This window comes from Pogoniulus pusillus, chromosome 12 (genome assembly GCF_015220805.1).
Source record: "Pogoniulus pusillus isolate bPogPus1 chromosome 12, bPogPus1.pri, whole genome shotgun sequence".
Lineage (NCBI taxonomy): Eukaryota > Metazoa > Chordata > Aves > Piciformes > Lybiidae > Pogoniulus > Pogoniulus pusillus.
This window is the reverse complement of record NC_087275.1, coordinates 19,359,699-19,381,239: the sequence shown is the minus strand read 5'-3', so window position 1 is coordinate 19,381,239 and position 21,541 is coordinate 19,359,699. Positions and strand designations below refer to the sequence as shown.

The following is a 21,541-nucleotide window of genomic DNA, read 5'->3' as shown; positions in this document are numbered from 1 at the left end:
TACATTTGCTTTTGAAGAGTCTTTGTACTTAAGGACTAGAATTTATAATGCCTTAGTCATTTAACAGTAAAATCATAGTTCACTAAATGTCTTTTTTATTTTCCCTCCTTTTTTTTTTGTTTTGGGTTTTGTTGTTGTTGTTGTTGTTTTTGTGATGGTGATGGATTTTTGTTGTTGTTTTTACAGACCAGATGCACAATATTGCCAAAATTGAGTACCATATGAGAATCCAGTGATCCCACCTCTGGCTCCAGATGATATTTTGAAGAGCAAAGGCATTTAAAATAACAAATCCAGGACTAAAACTAAATTTAATTGCAAATACTTTTGATGTTTTTTTTTTTCAATACTTTTGAAGGACCATACTCTAGAAAATAAAAAATATTCTGAAGAGGTTTAGGCCAAGCACAAGTCATATAGAATCATAGAATCAACCAGGTTGGAAGAGACCTCCAAGATCATCCAGTCCAACCTAGCACCCAGCCCTATCCAGTCAACTAGACCATGGCACCGAGTGCCTCATCCAGTCTTTTCTTGAAGACAGTACTGGGAAAACCTGTAATGTAATTGCTTAGCATGCTATGCAGAATGCCTGTGTTGAGAAGCAGTCTCACAATATGTGATTCACCAGTAGTTACTCACCTGGGATTTGTTCTGTGTCCCAACGTTCCTCTGGGATGTATCCCTGATTTTCACTACCATGCCTTTGCATGTCTTCCAAATTGCCATCCTTTTTCTTCACAGCTGAAACTTTTCTAGAAACAGAAAGGTCTGTCACTAGAACTCCACTGTGATATGCCAACTCTTGGGTAGTAGGCTACCAAGAAAAACAATGCATTTCGCTTCTGAAAAAACAGGTGCAGAACATATCAGGGCCTTCCAAGTAACATGCTGGTACAAATCTTGTCCCATATAAATATTACCTGTGAATATTTTTGGTTTAGAAAGTTTCCATCAGCTGCATCATGAGGAGGTAGGAAAACAAAGTGAGCAAGCTTCAAACAGTGGAAACTCTGCACTGTTGCAGGAAATTAATCTAGTTCTGAATTACAGACCATTCAGTAATGGACCATGAGCTATGTCACTTATGACAGTTTAACATTTTTGTGATTTGAACTCCATTCAACTGCAAACCCAAAACATGTTACCTCACATGGCTGCAAAAAAACTCTCAAGTGACTCACACATTGTTAATCTTTCACTTTGAAATTCACTTTACATGTGAGCACAGCTACAGTGACATTGAGAGAATTTCCTTGGTTAAAGTTACACACCTCTGAATTTGCAGAATGTGACCTGCATAGCTGCACAGAGAGAAAAGAGTGTCTTTTACTCAAAACTCTTATGCTAGAAGAGATGCTGTTATTGTTCACCTGTGCATACCACAGACCTCTCTCCAGGGTAGTCCCAGGCCTACCTTTACCTAGCGTTCTGGTGTGACAAGCACAAACTGATGGCAGGATTATGATAGCTAAGGGAGTTGTGGGGGAAAGTGAAAATATTCTCTGCTGCATTTACTTTTCTATGTTTAGTAGGAATTACTTTACAGGCCCAGAGAGTTTCACATGAGCATTAGTGGGGGACACATAAATCTGACAATCCGGCTATGATCACGTTTTTTCCTAGGAGACAGACAGGCAAGATTACCACTAAGAAAGCTGTTATGGTTGCTAGAAGACAAGAGCAATTGTTTAGGAATACCACCTCCACATACTACATAATATTCTGCTGTCTATTTTACCCAATCCTTCGATCTGAGCAAACTCAGTATAGCAGCCAAACTGAAAGAAGCTACAAAAAAAGTGAGGGAGGTGCACAAACACAGCCAGTCAAGTTAAAAATAAGTGTAATGGGGAAAAAAGTATCTTCACTCTCACCACTTCTTTAAAACTCAGATTCCAAAATCTAGACGTTCTTTATGCAGCAGGTAGCCCCCTCCTCAAAAGAAAAAGCAATGGACTTAAAAAATCTGCAAGTGACTGTAAATAGTTCCTGTGATTCCAGTGCCATTGTTTACACATGCCAAAACTCTGTCAAACTGGCAACACCGGGTTTCCAAGTCCAAGCTGAGCCGTGCAGACTGCACTCATCCTAGTGCTTGAGTATTTGCTAGTGTGATTCCTTAAGTTTCAACGTTTCTACTCTGCCCTGGTGAGACCCATCTCAAGTATTGCGTTTAGTTTTGGGCTCCCCAGTTTAAGAGGGACAGGGATCTGCTGGGGAGGGTCCAGCAGAGGGCTGCAAGAATGATTAGGGGACTGAAGCACTGTCTTATGAGGAGAGGCTGAGAGACCTAGGCCTTTTTAATCTGAGGAAGACTAAAAGGGGATTTAACAAATGTTTATAAATATCTGAGGGCTGAGTGTCAGAAGAGGAAGGGACAGGCTCTGCTCACTTGCTCCCTGTGATAGGACAAGGAGCAATGGATGTAAGCTGCAGCACAGGAGGTTCCATATCCAAATAAGGGGGAACTCCTTTACTGTAAGGGTCACAGAGCACTGGAACAGGCTCCCCAGAGAGGTTGTGGAGTTTCCTTCTCTGGAGACTTTCAAGGCCCGTCTGGATGTGTTCCTCTGTGATCTGAGCTAGATTATGGTCCTGCTCTGGCAGGGGGGTTGGACTTGATGACCTCTTTGGGTCCCTTCCAACCCCTAACATCCTGTGATCGATCCTCTGTAATCCTGTGTGAGCAACGTCAGTATGACAACTGATATTTGAAGTTAATGGGAAAATAGGAACTTTACTGAGATCTAAAAAACACACACACTGTCATGAACACTGTATTAGTCCAGACCAGATTCAGAGACCTAGGATGAAATTAGAGACCTGTTCAGGTTTTCAAAAAGCACTATGCAGACCTGCAACAGCATGGTAGAGTGTTGTGAAGGACATGAATCCAGACATGCTCTGCACGTTCAACTGATCCTGCCTTAGGAAGGTTAACCCTTGCAAAAGGTTTTTGGCAAAGCCAAAACAGAATCCAAGCAAAAATGCTTTGTATCTCAAAACTAATATGCAAGTTGTAGCAGCCTTTGGCCTCCCATTCCCTGCATATTTAATCCTGTCCTACTAATATAAATTCACTTGGGAAAATGATTATTTAGCATCAGAAACTAAGAAACCATGCTGAAGTTTAGTGGCATGGCATAATTACCATCATTTCCTCAGGGGCGAAGTAGTGTTTGCCTGATTTCATACCCATAAAGGGCTCTATAAATGGAAATCTAACAACAGGTCCCCACAAACACTCTCACAAGAGGCTGTTAATGAAGGTAGGTGTTGCTGACGTGCCAGGCAACCTGTTCTAATGCTTTGAAATGAGGTAGGGAGTTGAAAGCAGCAGCAGCAGCACAGGCAGAGTATGCATTTACTTAGGGAAAAAACCCAACAATTCCAAATAACCTCACTGACGTTGCTGTCACAGCCGCACTGGCGCCAGTACATGGGATCGTACTGCTGATAATTATCAGCTCATCATTTCTAAGGCTTTCCATCTCAGGGAAATAAAAGTACCGATAGCTTTGTGCTCAAGTGCGTGGGATAATCACTTGATTAAGTGTTGACGCTCATCACCGGGGCAGCTTGGTTTATTTATTAATGCGTTTGTTTGTTATCAGTCTAACGCGAAGGAGCCTTAGAAGAGCCACGGCCACGGCATAATTAGCCTGGCAACCCCACCACTGTAGCTCGGGGCACGGCCCGGGGACGCCACCCCCGAACCGCGCTCCCGCTCCCGCCGCAGCCGAGCCGCCAGGCTTCCAGCGCCCCCCTGTGGCGGAGCGGGCAAACCGCCGGCAGGCAGCTTGCTGCCGGCAGTTTGGTGCAGGCAGGGTTGGGCTGGGCTACTTCCCTGGCCTCCATCGGGTACCTCGGGATGTGGGCACTTTTTTAAAACCATTTGTTTTGCTCATCAGCTTCCGTAGGAGTGAATTTTCAGTTCGTAATGCCTGTGCTTGATGATTCAGGAAAGCTCGGATTTTGATTCTTGCAAAGAATTTTGGTTCTTTCAGAGCTCACAACCCACTGTGACCTGTGCCCCTCTCGCTTTTCACCCCCGAGGCGGTCACTCCACTTCCCCAAGCTGCTCCAGAAACTGACAAGGTCGCACAGCAGAACGGTACCCAGGCTCAGAGGTGGAGCATGGAAATGGATACCTCTCACCATCCCGCAGCAGTCCAAAATTAAAAGGAAAAATTGTCCTACCTCATCCAGCTTACCTTATTTCATCTTCATATGCAGTTCCTGAGAAAGGGAAAGAAAAAGGCGTGTGTTTAAAATGCAGGATACCAGAATGAGACCCACTTAAGAGAGCTACCCTGGGAGCATGCACTGTGCTCTAGCTACCCCAGGGGCAGCTCTGCTCCTTGCTCACAAACCTATACAACATTCCTGTGGCACTGCTACACAGAAACCAGAAATCAGGCTCATAGCTCTGAAGAAATGCACCAACAAAGAACCTCAGTGTAGGAACTAAACATCATCAAAAGTTAACACACTCCTGGATAAACCTGATCCTCTTGTACATAATGCAAACTACTAACCAGGTCACGGTTAAGAATCTGCCTGCTTATCCTGCTGCTTACAGGTGTTTGCACAGCACAGAAGCTGGCACAACTGGAAGATTTTTATCTAACTTAACACAGCTTTTAATGTACAGGCCAATTGTGGAGGTTCACTTACTTTTCTTCTTCAGGCAGCAGTGGCGTACGACGACTGCAATGACACCGATCAGAAGAACGATACCAAGAAATGAAAGCACAACTGCAAGTACGACAACCCACGTGTTTCTGTTGTCTTCACTGTAATCATTTTCTGTTAAACGAAGAACCATTGTACTGTCAGAGCCCCAAGACATCCTCCTCATAACAGTCATCTTTTCTGTGAGAAGCTACTAACTGCTAGTTGATGATTTAACGAGAAGTCTGTTTTTTCCAAGTGATGGACTCTGTATTTATGGATGATGTCCAGGAATTTAAAATGTTTCCAAATGCAAATGCTTTATTGCAGTTGTAACCTCTCCTACAGCTACCTCTCTTCTGTAAAACACAAGGCTGCAATCTTTCAACCAAAACCTTACTTTGTACATATGTTGGGCCTCCTAACATCCCTTGGAGATACTTGGGGTTGAGGAGAGGAGTTATGATTCAATTTAGATGTCTATAGAAGCAATATTAAGTGTCTTGCATAACTGCTCTTTTTGATGGGGAGAAAACAGGCATTTTTGATTACAATTTGGTCAAATGTGCATATGTCTCTTTGCATAAGATGAACAGCTCTGAAGAAATATCCATTTCTCCTATGGACCACAGAGACAGTTTTCAGTGACTAATACAGATGGAAATCTCTAACCTGTAGACTTGACAAATCCTATTTTGAGATTTCTCTCACTGATTGCACCAGGTGATTAATTCTGGGATATAACTGGTAGGGCATCTGTTGTCCACTTAAAGAGCAGTGAGGAGCAAAGCCTGCGAATAGTTTGTTTGGTAATATGCAGCTAACCCATCTTCACTGCTAACAGCCTCACAACATCACACGTTCCTTTGTCTTTGTTGAAGCCTACAGAGTTAAATGAGGTGATTTCAAGACGAGTGTCTTGCTGAATGAAATCAGTTGCTATGACCAAACAGCTTTGCTACAGAACTTCTACATGCACAGAATTTTAATAATACCCTGTGTTTCTTAGGCAGCTGGAAGCACAAGGAAGACGTCAGTTCAGTCATATCACCCTGCCCTTTAGTTTTGACCAAGTGTTTCAGAAGCACCTCTAATTTGGCTGTTCTTCAAAAAGCAACCTCAAAGTCATTTTGGCAGATGTTTAAAAACAAAGTTCCAATCCAAATTACACAGGTGAGATACATCCAAACTTGACAAAACCCACTCTTGTTGCACTGGGCTGTGATTGCCATTTCCTCAATAGATGTCCCAGTTAACAACTTCACCGCCACATTCAGACGACAGCCTCTGGAAAAGGTACCAGAGCAATGTAGGTGACTGTTAGCTGTGTATAGCGTCAAAGCTATGCCCCTGGGGGTTCTAAAGGACAAGCAACTGAATAGGAGCAAGCAGTGTGCCCAGATGGCTAAGAAAGTCAATGGCATCCTGCCTTGGATTAGCAATGTGGCGTCCAGCAGTAGAGAGGAGATTGTCCCCCAAAATGTAACCACAGAGAGGATAAGCCCAGCTAAGGGACTCCACCACAAATCTTGTTTTTTAAAAACAGCTCTGTGAATGCAACTGGGATAACTCCACTCCACAGGAGTTCTAAAATTTGAGTCTTGGTCAAACACCACCACAACTGACATAACTCCAGAGGAGGAGTGACATAAAAATGCACTAGTTTTTATGGCAATGTCTGACTGATCTAGAGGTGCAGGACGGTAGGACATTCCTTGACCAGGAGATGGCTGGCTGGAAAGGGCTCAGATTTCTGGTGGCAGCTCTTGTAAATGACAGTACTGTTTGTAAGGAACATAGAAGAATTGGATTCCTCAAGCTTTTAAGTGAAGGCTGCAATTGATATTGCGATAGTTCATGGAAGGACTCTTTCCATGTTTGAAGCTAACAAGAGCTAACTAATGCTAGGTCTATATATGAAAAATCAGACAAGCTCTGAGATTTCAGATATGAGATATGCATTATATATGTTCCTCTCTCAGAAATGCCATCTTTATTTTGTGCTAATAATTTAAAGACTTCCTGTTCTTATATCCTGACAAATTTTGAGTGTCTACTGTTGCACAATGATTTTTCCAAAAACAAATAAATGACAGTCCTATACAATCACTAATTATACTCTAATTGTACTTCATGGCATCTGTTTTTCTCCTCTTCTGATTTACAGTCAGTAGCTATGGAAACTGAGGGTGGACACCTCAGTGCTTCACAAATGAGTAGTCAGGGGAATTTATTGATTTCCCCAGGATTGTTCTATTTTGCTTAGTCAGTAATTAGGATCAATGTAACTACAGGAAAGTCATGTTACAAACGATGAAGTGACCTTTATGAATGGCATTACAAACCAAGTAGTTCTGAAAAAAGCTTGCTAATAATGATTACTACCTAAATGAAAAAGCACAGTTAAACAATGTCCTTGGTTGTTTATATGTTGGAAATTCCACACCAAAGCCTTCATCAGTTCACTCTAAGAATGTCTTTGTATATGCTGTGTGTTCACTCATTATTGAGGGAGAATCAGTTCTTCAAGAAAAACTGTCATTATGATCTTAGAAGTTATGATGCTCACCATGTCATAAAGCAAGGCACAGATTAGAAGCTCTACTCTGTGCAGAAGACAACTGGGGATGCATAGACCCACTGGAAAAAAAATCCATATAAATCTATGCCACAGGATAAGGCAAATAAAAGAGATGTCACTGTATGGTGGAATACGTCACTACAGAGGTCGGTGTATCCATATCTGGTCATCTCAGCTCCCTGCCATGCAATTAGTACATCAAGTTTAGTTTGCCTTGAGACTTCTCTACCTGACAGTTGAGACATCTGGCTAGTCCCAACAGAGAAATGCTCCTAAGGATGGTTTGGAATTGTCTTCCTTGTTTGGATTAAACCTTGCCAGCCTGCAGGGAGATACTTGCTCTTACTGTGTTACAGTTTGGAAAAGAAAACCATTTTTCACAGGATTCTGTTAGATTATGAGGCAGGTCTGCAGTGATGGTCCCCCTTGCTTTGGTCCATACTAGCAGCACAGGCCAGATAAAAGCAACTTCTTCCTGATGAACTTCCTAATACTATGAATGTGATGAATTATGAAATTTTATTTTCATAGGATGTCTGTGAGGCCAAAGATCAGCAGCATTTCAGAAAATGCCGACAACCTCAGCAAAAATATTTGGGGTTAAGGTCTTGCTAACTGTTCTTGAGAGATTTGCCCAACATCCATACATGGATTAAAGTGGCCTTGAAGCTGCTTAAAGCCATTAAAAGGAAACAATGCAACACCCAAGGAAGAGGAAAGCAGGCCCAATGGCATTTTGACCTACGTAGACTTTGGGATAAGGCCCATGAACATGCAGCTTCCTATGATGACCTGATTCTTGGTTTGTATTGGATGAATAAACAACATACAAAAACTTTCTTATTGCAAGTTGATGAAAGGTGCATGGTATAGAATTTCCTGCATATAAATGCTACCATCTGCAATTAAATGGCATCCTGAGTGCAACCCTGGGGACCCTGCCACCATCCTGTTGCTCCACCACATCTGGTCGCTATTCACATGGACAACTTTTTATTTGGACCTCTTTTCTGGGTTGTGCACAGAAAGTGAGAGTAAATTTCAGGGCGGGGTTCCAAGTCAGCGGTAAAACCAGTATTGAATATGATGGAGAGCAATTTCCTCTGGGGGTTTGGCTTGGATTAAATGAGGTCTAACAAATTATGCTAATACAGCAGGCAAAGCCTAATCAAAGATATCTAAGATCCAAATTCACTACTTGGTCATGGAGCAAAGGCTGGTTTTCATAGCAGTGAATGCATAGTAGGAGTCAGTAGCAGATAGACTTCTTCATTTGTCTCAGTTCTAAGGTGGACTTTTGAGTTTTGTTACTTATGCCAGTCCTCTTGGAGATATATGAATGTTACTCTACTTTTGTACCAGGTTGGGACTAAGGGGTCTATCACATTTGCCTATCTCACAGTATTTAATTTTCACTTAAAGGATGCTTCAAAATAAAACAAAGCAAAACATAACAAAAAGCACAGGCATTACAGCATATGCAAAGTACAGCAAACATTCACTTACCTATAGCAGAGTTGTCAAAAGTAACAGCTACAGTTGCATTCTGAGGATTAGGGAGTGCTTCTATGTCAGCTAAACAAGTCAAAATCTCAGTGTCCACTGGAGTCAAAGTTAGGATGCTCAGAGCATTGCGGAGGCCATTAGATCCTTGACTTTCCTGAGTAATATAGCTCGACTTATCAATGAAAGAGTCATTTGTCATCCAGGTAATGTCTGGAGCTGGAGCCCATCCTAAGGCTTCACAAACAATTTCAACTGTTTGGTTCTCTTTTACTGTTAAGGTGCTATTTTTGATGAATAAAGATCCATTAACTGTAGGAGGGAAAAGATGTTGTGTTCCTTCAGAATATTTGGATTATTTTAAATCTTATCTTGCTACCCAGAAATAGTTATGTCGTGAGATATGAAGTAAAAAATAATTAATACATTTACCATATGCATGATATAAACATGCAGATATTGTGACTTCGTGGATGCATTTCCCAGTATGTCTAAAGCACAAGTCTCAACTTTCAGTACCTTCCCAGTAAAAAACAGAAAATTATACCTTTTAGCCACCCTGATACATTTCCAGTTGAAGGAAAATATAATGAAATCAGGGCATTTCCAAGTGTTGAGTATGCTTGGGTTTTATCAGGAAAGGTTTACAGGTAGATGGTGAGCTGTTCTTGTTGCATGAAGCACCTCTTTCACAAACTGATAGTTTCTGGTGGTTAGATCTTGCTTGACTGAAAGCATTCTCTCACTGCTCATGCTTCGGAGAGGAAGAAGAGGTCTCATACAGAGGTGCTTCACACATAAGAACTTTTTGCTTCTGCTTGTAGCAGCAATCTTATGAAAAACATCATTTTGTGTCTCAAGGCCTTTACTTTGATACTTCTACAGTGCTTCTACTAAATGAAACCCAAATAAGCTGGATACAAACTAATCCCTAAGTCAGAGAGCAGAGGGAGATCTGCCTTAAAGACAGCAGAAAGTTCATGTACGAAGACGTACATAGAGTTAATCCATACTGGTTTTAACTAAAAGATCATTTTTGGCTGATTGCTGGTGGGCCTGATATAGCTTTCAGGCACTTTTATACTTTATTGAATTGTATAAGAGATTTAACAGGAAAAAAACAAGGGCAGTTATAACTCTTGTTAATGGCACTCTGGAAGTGACTCTAAAACCCGCTTTGACAACAAAACTAAGACAAGAAGGACAGAAGACAAAAGAATAGTAAATGAGAGCAAATGTTCCTTCACAGGGATCATTTGAGCAATTCATCAGAAGATTCCTTTAAGTGCAGTATAATAAAATAGCTTTGTATTGGTGGCTTATACACACCTTGAACAGAAAGAAATGCAAATCCGCTCTCACCAAATTGCTGGATACTACATTCAATTTTTCCAGAGTCATTCAGCTGGGTGTTGTGGATGATCAGCTCCAAGGTAACACCACTGCTACTGGTATAATTTTGAGAGGTAAAGCGGTCTGATGGTCCAAGCACTGGTCCATGATCACTGGTGACAGTGAGGATAGGACTCCCATTGGACAGCCAAATGAGAATTACCCAGTCTAATGACACCGTGCAATTAAATCGAGCTTCTGAACCAGCAAGGACTGTTGCATTAGTAGGGCCTTGTATAACAGAGTAACAAAAGCCAAGACCTGGAAGAAAAAAATATGGCCTGTAAATACACATACAACAGCATCACTAAAGGCATTTGACTTAATTTTACTGCCAGCAATTTAAGGTAAAAAGCCAGATGCCCTGGTTCAGATAGTATTCCTCACTAAGAGCACTGGGGTATTAAGCACTTAGTCACACGTCAGGAAAGGCTGTTGATTAAGCTGAGCTGGCACTTCACCTCTGACAGCCAACACTTCAAGGAAAAGATTCTAGTCTCATTTTCTGTAATGCCTGTCAGTAAGAAGCTAGAGGTATGTATTGCAAATTGAATTTTCAACCCACTAACATTAATTCCACAGCAGTAAAGAGTGGTTGAATGCTATGTTTTTATAATAGGTCCCAAGCCTGTCATCACAAACCCAAAAAGTCCATGTTTGTACAGATTAAAAAATCTTAACCAGTTCAGAGAGGCAGATGCACAATCTAAGCTTTCAGCTCCAATCTAGAGTAAATGGTTTTCCTTAAAGATGCATTTGATTTTTTGTCTCTTTTCCTCTCACTCCAAAACAAACCTGTCTCTCTCCAGTGATTCACTAAAGAGCTGACTTAGCATTTTGCTGAAAGACAAAAATATTTCACTTTCTAAAAGGAAAATATATGAGTTCTCCAGACTTTAAAGAAAGAAGTATGTAACTGGCCCCTTTTCCATACCTCAGATTGCTAATGATTTTTTGCAGTCCCATTGTATATCCTTCTATGCTCTTTCCTTTACTCATCTGTCGCTTACCTCCTTTCTCATTCATGCATCACATATCCACAGTCAGCTTTCCATTAACAAGAACTGCTGTAATTAATGAGTTTTTCTTCATGAAAAGGTAGCATGAATTTTGAATACTATTTTTCAGAACTGAAAGCTCTTTTCTTCATGAAGGCACTTTGTTTTCCTTTCCTGCTCAATAGACACTGGGCCTTCTGTTGCACTCAGAGGAATGAAGGTGCAGCTGTTGCCCAGGCATATGGTAGATCCCCTGTGCATGAGAAGGCAGAAGCATTCACTTCTACTAAGCAGGACATGAGGGAAGGATGAAAACAGAGACCTTTTTCAAAGCAGCAGCTGTGACTTCAGTCCCTGAAATAGCTAGGGGATATGCTGCCATTCTGAAGGTGGGCAAATCTTAAAGCCTTGCTCAAGAGGAAGAACCTCCTACACCCTAGTCTTCATGACGGGCAAACCTTCACACTATGAGAACATCCTAGAGTAACTGGGTGATGTCTTACAAAACAGGACTTGCCAGAGCATCTTACCAATGTCTCTCCTCTACTGGGAAGCCCCAGATAGCATGCTGTCATAAGCCATGCACCTTCCTAAGTCACTGACAACCACAGCATTGCTGGTTACAGGTGGAGTGGAGCAGGAGAGAGGACTGCCATTGCAGTCCCTGTAGTTACCAAGGTTCATCTCAGAGGACTGCCTGTGCTCTGCATGCATCAGGCACCGCTTCTCATCATCCTCCACAGCTGATAACATCTCTGCACCAGCCTTTAAGCTCAGATATGCTACCTTTTGGTCTAGTGCTCACCTGCACCTGTGACAGAGTTGCTCTTTGATGGGAGCATCAAAAAGTTATGGTGGCAAGGAACCTCAGAAAATCTTGCATAAGGCCTTGTCAAGTATTGAGCATCATCAAGGATGGATCACAAGCTCCTTGCAGACCAGCAGTCCTACCAACAAGATTTACCTCATCGCTCCACTTACTGGGAAACAACCATGTTAAGGAAGCACCAGGACTGACAGTGCTATCCCCTAACAATTCAGGCTGTAGTCTGCATAATTAAAGAAATTGGATGCTACAATCCATAGCAGTCTAATTAAAACCCTGTGCTTGCAAATTTGGCCTGAGAATTAGTGTTCAATTGTTGCACAAGAAAAAGAAAGACTGAAATGGCCAACACTGCCTTGCTAAGAGCATTGGGGACAATGAAATGATTTTTAAAGGTTTTATTCAAACCAGGTTTTGTACATTTTAGGTAGTTTATTCATTAATGGATTAATTTTAATTTCTTTTTAAAATCATTTTTCTTTCAGTCAGTAGCTATTCTAAGTAGGGAAGAACATGCTGCACACACACACAAAAGAGATGTTTGATGGTTGTATCATGGAGCAGATGGGCAGAGGGTCTGTAATTTTATTGTTCCAATGACAACATTATTTTCCAATTCCTAGGTCACATTTAATCATAGGTAGTATGCATCTAAATAGGTTCATGCCAAGAATTGTTCCTTAATATAAATAGGTCCTCTCTTTCCTCCCACTCACCACACGTATTTACAGACAAGAGCCTTTTCAGTCTTTGTTTTGCAGGATTACACAAACTTAGCTCTCCCTGGTTCTTTGCATTATTGAGTTTTCTCATGTTTACAAAAACCTTTACAGAAATTTTCCACCCTCCTGGGTTATGTTACCTCTGCCATGCACTTCATTCTCCATAGTACATCCCTGTGTGAGGAATAAAATGTTAAGTGTGAAGCAAACTTCACTTCCACTGATAGTTGATAAAGCCAAGTACAATACAAACAAAACACATTTCTGTTCAGCTTAAATGTCTCTTTTTTTTCAGTAACATGTATTCAAAGCTCTCTTCAGACTTGTGAAGGCAACCTGAAAGGCTCTGAAACATGAAACAGCTTTAAGATTAATTCAGCAGGCAAATCTACATGTATGCTTTAATACATTGCTTTACAGTTAACAAAATGCTTCAAAGTCATTTCCTCTATTTTCTATCTGTCACTTTCTGAATGTTAGGAGCTGGCCACGTGTCTGTGAATGCCATGATTGACAAGAGTTATGGATTTTCTCACGAATATGCACTGATGAAGGGCATTCCATTGAGACTGTCACATAATATGGCACTTTTCCCTGATATTCAACATCCACCTGTCGTGACTTCTATTCATAACTTATATTAACAGGTTTGAGACACTATCCTAAGCTCAAATGTGCCAGAATTAGCTATTTTTCCTTGATTCATATTGTAGCCAGCCTTTAAAGTATTACTCCTCGTACATCTATCACAACACATTCACTACTGAGTTTTTGATTTTTACACTTTGTTTGAAGTGTTCCTGCCTTGTTGAAGTGAACATAAGCAGCTGCCATGACATTAGGCACACTCATGAACAAAATTCCTTAGAATTAACACCAAAATGCATTTAGTTGCTCATGAAACAGGAGTTGCAGTTCTTATTCACATTGTTCCTCTTAATGCAAACTCATCTCTACTTCCATAACTGTGCAAACACTTCACTTCTTTTAGGAGCCATGGTTTGCAATGGCTCGGAGTAAATGATGTGACTTTCAGTGCATTGCTAGCTGTTAATTAATCATTTGCTATGAGATCATGTCTGTGAGTTCCATTATAGTCTTGAAATTTATCCCTAAACATGAACAGTCAGTGATAATCAGCTCTAAAAAAAAAAAAGGAAAGGCCTAACACTGGCTTTGTTTTCTTCAGACAGTCAGGACAATTTTGAGAGGTAGGTGTGAGTTATTCCTTCATTAATCTAATTCTTTTTTACAGTCTATAGGCGTGATAGGATCCACATATTCTTCCACCAACCAATCTTCTGGAACAATACATGATTTCTCATTGACTTCTCTGAGTTAGGGAACGGGTCCATAAGCACTCTTTGGGGATTCTATGGGTGGCAGGAGGACTGAGGAGTGGGACACAGTCCAGCCTTGCCTCCATTTAGTTCTCACTATAATTCTGGCACAATTCACAGAATCACAGAATTGCCCAGACTGAAAAAGATCTTTAAGATCACCAAGTCAAATCGTTAGCCTAACACTGACAAGTTCTTGACTAAACCATATCCCTGAGCACTACATCTACAAGACTCTTAAAATATCTTTGGGAGATGGAGACTCCACCTCCTTCCCTGGGCAAGCCATTCCAATGCCTGGTAACCCTTTCAGTAAAGAAATTCTTCCCAATGTCCAACCTAAGCATCCCTTGGCGAAGCTGAGGCCATTTCCTATTGTCCTAACACTGGTTACTTGATTGAACTGGCCAACCCCCACCTCTCTACAACCTCCTTTCAGGTAGTTGTAGGGAGCAATAAGGTCTCCCTCGAGCTTTGTTTTCTCCAGACTAACCAACCCCAGCTCTCTCAGCTATACCCCATAACACTTGGTCTCTAGACAAAGAAAAAGGAGTTCCATGAGTCCTCTTCACCTGCTGCCAAAACACACTTGGTGGTTCTAACTTCTTATTTTTTATCCTGCAACAGCATGTGGAGTCTTGAGCCAACAGTGTGTTCCATTGTCCAACTCATGTACAAATGCTGATAAAAGTTACTTGTGTAAGGTCAAAGAAGACATTCATGCCAGAAAGAGGATCTAGATCCAGTTCCTAGTGTCTTAAGCAAGTGTTGTAAGTCCTTTTGCTGGACCTTGCTTCTTACATTAAGGATAACATATTAGTGTTAATTTGATTTACATAGGGCTTAAAAAATATCTTGCAGATGCTTGGTTTAAATAAATTAAGGCCTCAGGCTAGACTGTCATTGCACTTTAGGGGAATTATATGTTCAGCTCTAAACAGCTGGTTTATCATCTGCTTTCCCACACAAAAACAGTAAGAAATCCCACCCTGGCACATATCATCTTTGCAATGGGGAAATATTAAGTTGTGTTCATGATATAGTATTACACCTTGTCTTCTGAAGAACAAAGCTGACTTGGGACACCTTCCTTGAGGCATATCACTAAATGTTTATACAGCAAGCACCAGTCCTGATAGATTGCTTAACATTTACCTTGATAAGACTTTACTGTGTTTCAATTGCTCAGTCTTTCTCAATAGAATGCAGAGTATGCACAAACTCTTTTATGAGCTGTTTATTTCTGTTTCTGTCACTCAAATTCACTGTCACATCACTGCAGGGTTGAAGAAACAAAAATATATCTTATTCCTTGGATGACACCTGCAGCGAGGGAGCCTCATTTGCCAAAGAACTGCCCTTGCCCTTCATCACCAATGTTTTCAATTCCACGTTTGAGATAACTTTAAAGGACAACTTTTTCATGCTGAAGGTTTCAGCAACAAGGGCATTGAGATGTAGCTACCTTGTTTTTCTTCCCTCCTCTCCTCCTCTGACTCTGGCTTTCCTCTTTTATAAATGTTCTGTTTGGGTGCAGCACAGTAAAGGACAGGATTAGCTCACTCCTTTGTCATAATGATTCCTTTCCTTTCAGCCTCCTTATTACATTTCAAAATAATCTCCCCCTCTACACTTCCATGAACACTGCCTTCTATCCTTCTGTCTTCCTCCCTCCTTCTCTACTATATCTGTTAGAATTGCTAAAGTCTTTTTGTCTTCCACCGTGTTTTCTTTTCATTCTTTCTCTCTATTCTCTTGCTCATTCCACTTTATCTTATGCCTCCCCTGCCCCATAAGTGGTCCACTCCTCCAGCAACACTCTGCACTAGACCGGGATGAATTTGGTCAAGATTTTTCCTTAGCACATCTCTAGTTTATTTCAAAAACCAACAGCTTTTAAAAAAACAAAATAGGTTAGAGCTTGTCAAAGGCTGCAGAGAAGGACTAGATTATTTGCTTATGTTAATAAGACTTTTTAAATGCTTATAGGATGTTTCTGTCAAGCAATACCAGCCTGTTGGCACGCAACAATGCTGCGCCAGGGGAAATTTAGGCTCGAGGTGAGGAGAAGGTTCTTCACTGAGAGAGTCATTGGACACTGGAATGGGCTGCCCGGGGAGGTGGTGGAGTCACCGTCCCTGGGGCTGTTCAAGGCAAGATTGGACGTGGCACTTGGTGCTATGGTCTAGCCTTGAGCTCTGTGGTAAAGGGCTGGACTTGACGATCTGTGAGGTCTCTTCCAACCCTGATGATACTGTGATAATTCCACCCACATGCACATAACTCCCTCCAAAACCCCTACATGTGTCCTCCCATCTCTCTTCTCTGTTTGACAGTTGTCCCTTGCAGCTGCTCCTGGCTCTGCTGAACTACTCCTCTCTTTTTGCACTGTTACTTGTCTACAGTGGTGACAGCTCCCAGGCTGGAAGCACCACAGCACAACCACCCATATCCTGGCAGCAGGCTGAGACCATACACTGCATGTCACCCCTGTGGTCTGCAGTGCTATTGCTGCTGAAGGGCAACTACTCACCATGATATTTGTTTCTAGATTTTTTGGTTTTTTTTTTATAATTTGGTATCCCACATATCCAGTGACCATGAGCCTTTACACATCATTATATGTTGTGAGAAAAAGTCATTCTTTGGTTTGCTTTAAATCTTTTTCTTTTTTCTAACAGCGTTATTGGTTGCCACTAGTTCTTTTTGTTATGAGAAACTGTGAATAACCACATAACCATTCACAGAATCAATCAGGTTGGAAAAGACCTTCGAGATCATCAAGTTCAACCTATCACCCAACACCTAATCAATTAAATCATGGCACTAAGTGCCACATCCAGTCTCTTTTTAAACACTTCTAGGGATAGGAACTCCACCACCTCCCTGGGCAGCCGATTCCAATGGCCAACCACTCTTTCTGCAAAGAACTTCTTCCTAACATCCAGCCTAAACCTCCCCTGGTGCAGCATGAGACTGTGTCCCTTTGTTCTGTCACTGATTGCCTGAGAGAAGAAAGTAACCCCCATCTTTAGATAATTAATAATTAATTATATATTCTTTTTGCACAAGCAGAAAAATATCCCAATCTAACGAAGGTCTCTTATACTTTTTTCAGACTTAATAGGTACTTTTTGAAATGGAAGGGCTAACAAAACAGCCAGTATTCAAGATAAAAGCTTTCCACTGATTTATATAATGCCAGGTTTCATTGTATTTTCGTTGCTGAAGACACTAAGCTGTGAAATTTTCTTTCTTCAGCAATTCAGACATTCCAAGATGTCTGCTCCTTCCCCCCACTAGACATCTGCAGTTAAGTGATGCTTTGCATTTAATGTTTTCTGCTCTTTTATTACTTACTTGGCATTATGACATTTTCTGGCAAATCATTATAGTCTCTTTTTGGATTTGGCTGCCCTAAGTAATTCTGCACCACCTGCAAAGTCTGCCACCTCACAGTTCACTCCTCTTCACTAGGTTGTTTACGAGCTTGTTGAATATCACACAGCCACATGAAGCTTCACTGGAAGCACCACTCTGCTCAGAAAACTCAAAACGTTTATTCATACATTGTGTTTCCTTTCATCAGTTATTAAGGCATGACAATAGCTTTCCTCTCATCCCACTGTAGCTCTCTTCTATCAGAGCCTGTTAAAACTTCAGCTACTTTCTAATAAAAAGTCAGCCTTGTCTCTCTTATCCAGCTAGTCATTTTATATTCACATTTTCTTTAAAGCTCTGCCATCAAGATACCTTTTATCTGAATTCACTTTGAAAATCATACATGTGAAATGAAAATTGGAGGCAAACTATCAAAATTATATTTTGCACATACTTCTGGAAGCAAAAACAACAGCAATACTGAGTTCTCTACAGATGCCCCCTGAAAAAGCAGTCCCAAACAGACAGCAGGAATAAGCAGACACTCTGCTCACTGGAAGTGAGAGAGGACAGACTCCCCACCTTCTCCCCACCCCATCCATTGCTCACTCCAGCCACCAGATCATTCAGGCTTGAAATGCAAACACAAACAGTTTAAATAATCCACATCTGGGATTGGCTGTTCTGTCTGATATCATCAGTAGCTGTCACTGGCGTGGCTTTAAAATTAGTTCACACATTTTGTCCACAATGACTCATTTCACAAGTTATGAATGTGTCCTACCTGGTAGCAAGGCAGTTAAGAAGAGAGGAAGTAAAATGAATTTCTGGAGCCTCTCCATTGGAGCATTCTCTCCCAGTCCCTAGGGCAGAAAGCTACCAGCAGTCACTGCATACTTGAGAATCTGAAGGACAGAACTTATCAAGAAACTTGGTAGTGAGTTGCTGATTTGTGTCCTGTGATAAAATGTTACTTCATGTGACCTGTATTACAAACAAGGGGAGAAGATTAAATGAGGTAGGGTTTCAAAAGAGCTTTTTGCAGCAAAGAATCCTCCCCCTACAGGTCTTGCATCTCTTGTGCCCCGAGTGCCTCCTACTACAACCCTACTGCTTCAGAATTGACTCAGTCAGGAGAGTTCCATCTGCTAATCATGAGCAGCTGAGGAAAATAATTCTCTAAGTGGCCTGCAATTGTGTATGCTATGTGAATGTGCCATCCATACTGCTGGAAGGGCTTGGGCACAGAAGAGAATCCTATGTTCCACCGGGGTACTAACTTCTTCCCTGGGGTCCAAGGTGCACAGACCTCCACTTGGAGGGGTTGTTAACCCTGATACTTCCTGCACCAGGCAGCCTTCATAGGAGTAAATGAAATATAGCCCAATGCACCACTACACCCAGAAAGTCTGTCTTCATGCTTTTCTGTGTGCTTTACTACAAAAATAGGATTCCTATTCATACATTTCCAGTGGCAGTCCCATCAGGCTCTCAATGCACAGGGGCCACTCTGGCCAGGTGGAACAGTTCCTGTCATCCAGGGCTCCCGTTCCATGTGCCTAGGGCACTAGGGCAAGGATGAGAAACAGCAAATCTCCTCCCAGCTCCCCAGTCTGAGTGCTCAGAAAGACTGCTAGTAAAAAAGAGAGTCTTCAGAACTATTTTTCTGAACCAAAGAGTACCTCTTACATCCCAAAATAAACTACCACCAGCTCTCCATCATGGTCAGTGACAAGACACAGAGCTTGGGTGTGAACAACCACTTTGTGCATTCTCTGCTTTTCCAGTGTGATTCATTTGTGTGAATCTCCTCCCACTCAAAATATGTGGAAGAGACTTGGACTGTGCTGCTTGGTTTACAAACTTCTCAGCTGTGAAACTGAAGCCTGTGTTCAAGAAAGGGACACTCGACAGAGGACGTGGCTTTGTGGCTAGCCCAAATCTCTTGTCAGGAAAAGTTTTTTTTATTCCGGGGTGTTCTTTGTAGCAGCTCTGTGCAATGCACAGATAATAGTATCACCACAGAGATACCCTGAGTTTCCTGTAACAACCACACATTTTAACTGCCCTTTTGCTAAAATCAAACCCACCCCAAAAGACAAAACACAAAAGCCCTGGCCCAGCTGTTTTCCTGCAGTTAATTTTGTGCAAAAATGCTGCACGAATTCCCAGCAGGGCTTTTGTGAAAGCAGCAGTGGTGGGATGGCACAGGGGTGGGTGACAGCACCTCTCCTAGAGTGCCCACCTATGAGGAATGTCCTACACCAGATACTTCCCTGCCTGCTTGCAGCACTCCAACCAACAAACAAACATTTCCAAACACCCTGAGCTGCAGCACTGAGCCATACTGGAAGCTCTCTTCACTGCTCAGTGCTGTAACCAGGGGGTCTAAGTTTACTGCAGCAGATGCAACCTGAGCGGCTAGGCTGGCATCTTATTCTGTGATTTCCCATTTTGCAAGCACTCAGTTTACCTTGAAAATTTAAAGGACAGCCCTGTCAACTAATCAACATTTCAAGCAAAATGTCTGAGCCGATTTGCTCACCTGCATATTGGGAAGGGGGCCAGTTTGTGGTCTGTTTTGGGTTTGCCCAGTGCATTTTGGAAGGGTTTGGATTTCTTTTCCTGGCTTCCACGTTTTGTGTGCAGAACAGCTGAGGCAGAAGAGTCATCATACAGAGCTCAGAGGGATTTGTCCTTGTTCTGGCACTGCAGTAGCTCTCAGTGTATACACAAATTAATTGGTATTTTTAAAGAGTTAATATCATTTGTCACATGAAGTGAAATGGCCCAAATTAAGCACCAGGAAACAAATCCTAAAGGCAGTGCTATGTCCTTCTCCAGGAAGCTGTGACCTCAAGTGGGCTCTACAGGCCTGGAGAAGACCCAGCCAACCCAGGCAGCAGCCTACGTATCTCCACTTAAAAATCAAGTTGCACCAAAATAAACTCTGCTGAACAAAAATTTATGGAGAAGAACAAACTTGCTACAATCTTATGCTCAAAATCTGGTCAAAACCAGTAAATAACTTTAGGTGAAGTGAAAAGAGAAAAGAATCTATGCTTTGGTTTGCTTCATTTTGAAACGGACTTTCAAAAGGGATAATAAATACTACCCAAATCCCAGATGAAACAGGATGTTTTGGCCAATGAATTAACTATCTAGGGCTTGGCCTGAACTGCTTTTTAGCTTCTCCACAGGTGCAAAGAGAGACACTCACTGCCAGCACTGCCATGTACGGCTGCGAGCCTGCTGCCTCCTGCATTCACGCCCATGGCAAGGGGAGAACATCGATAAAATCTCCCTAAAGGAGCAGCATCTGGCTCCAGCTCAGCACAGAGTGAGGCTCAGATGGTTTGGCACCCCCTGACGCAGGAAACACCTGCCCTGAAGAGCAGGAAGCACAGCAGAAGCGTTCACTTGCCTGCTGCCGGCCCACAGCTGGCTTCCCCAGTGTGGCAGGAGTAGAGGAAAGGGTTAAATTATCTTTCAGCTGTCACTTCCTTCTGCTGGAAAGCGAATAATATCTCCGGAGAGGTTACCTGGATAGCTTCCCTGGGGGCGCCTCCAGCCGCTTTCCCTTGGACGATGAGCCCCTGTAGCAGACTCCGCCCTGGGGCCGCAGGAGGAGGCCGGCAGTGTCCGAAGCCAGGAGCTTCAGGCCAGCCCTCGCCTCCCCAGCCGGGTGAAGTCTCCCTGAGGCGGCAGGGCGGCTGCCGGGGCGGGTGCGAGGAATGAGCACGGATCTCAGCCGCCGGAGCCTAGGGCAGGCGTCTGCCCTGACATTGTCCCCCGCGACAGGTGAAATAAAGCTTGTCTCTCACCTTCCCCCCGCCCAACGCGTGTATGGCTGTGTTAATATTTAACCGGTGCTGCAGGAGGAAGTCAGGCACAGATGATGACACAGGCGCGGGAGCCAACTTTACCTTCTCCCAGCCTGAAGAGCGGGATGGGCGCTGTCGCCTGATGCGTGACGTCTCGGCAGGAAAGGGCCACACCGCCCGGCCGGGGTGGGACGTGGGCACAGCGGCAGGCGCGGCGTTTGTTTTCATACAGTCACAGAATGCATTAAGCTGGAAAAGGTCTTTAAAGTGTAAGCGAGTGTTATCAGTGCCCCGGAC

At 42.5% G+C, this 21,541-nt stretch overlaps 1 protein-coding gene across 1 annotated transcript in view; it reads right to left on the bottom strand.

Moving 5' to 3' along the window:
* Positions 1-21,276, bottom strand: part of IGSF5 (immunoglobulin superfamily member 5) — a 34,017-nt gene extending 12,741 nt beyond the window's left edge. Inside the window, exons 1-7 of the mRNA XM_064152537.1 lie at positions 20,963-21,276; positions 18,205-18,404; positions 10,091-10,414; positions 8,765-9,073; positions 4,681-4,812; positions 4,218-4,242; positions 643-755 (exon numbers count right to left, since the gene is read on the bottom strand). Coding sequence (XP_064008607.1) covers positions 643-755; positions 4,218-4,242; positions 4,681-4,812; positions 8,765-9,073; positions 10,091-10,414; positions 18,205-18,262 — 961 coding nt within the window. The 5' untranslated portion in view covers positions 18,263-18,404; positions 20,963-21,276. The remainder of the gene's footprint in view (positions 1-642; positions 756-4,217; positions 4,243-4,680; positions 4,813-8,764; positions 9,074-10,090; positions 10,415-18,204; positions 18,405-20,962) is intronic.
* Positions 21,277-21,541: the final 265 nt, after the last annotated feature.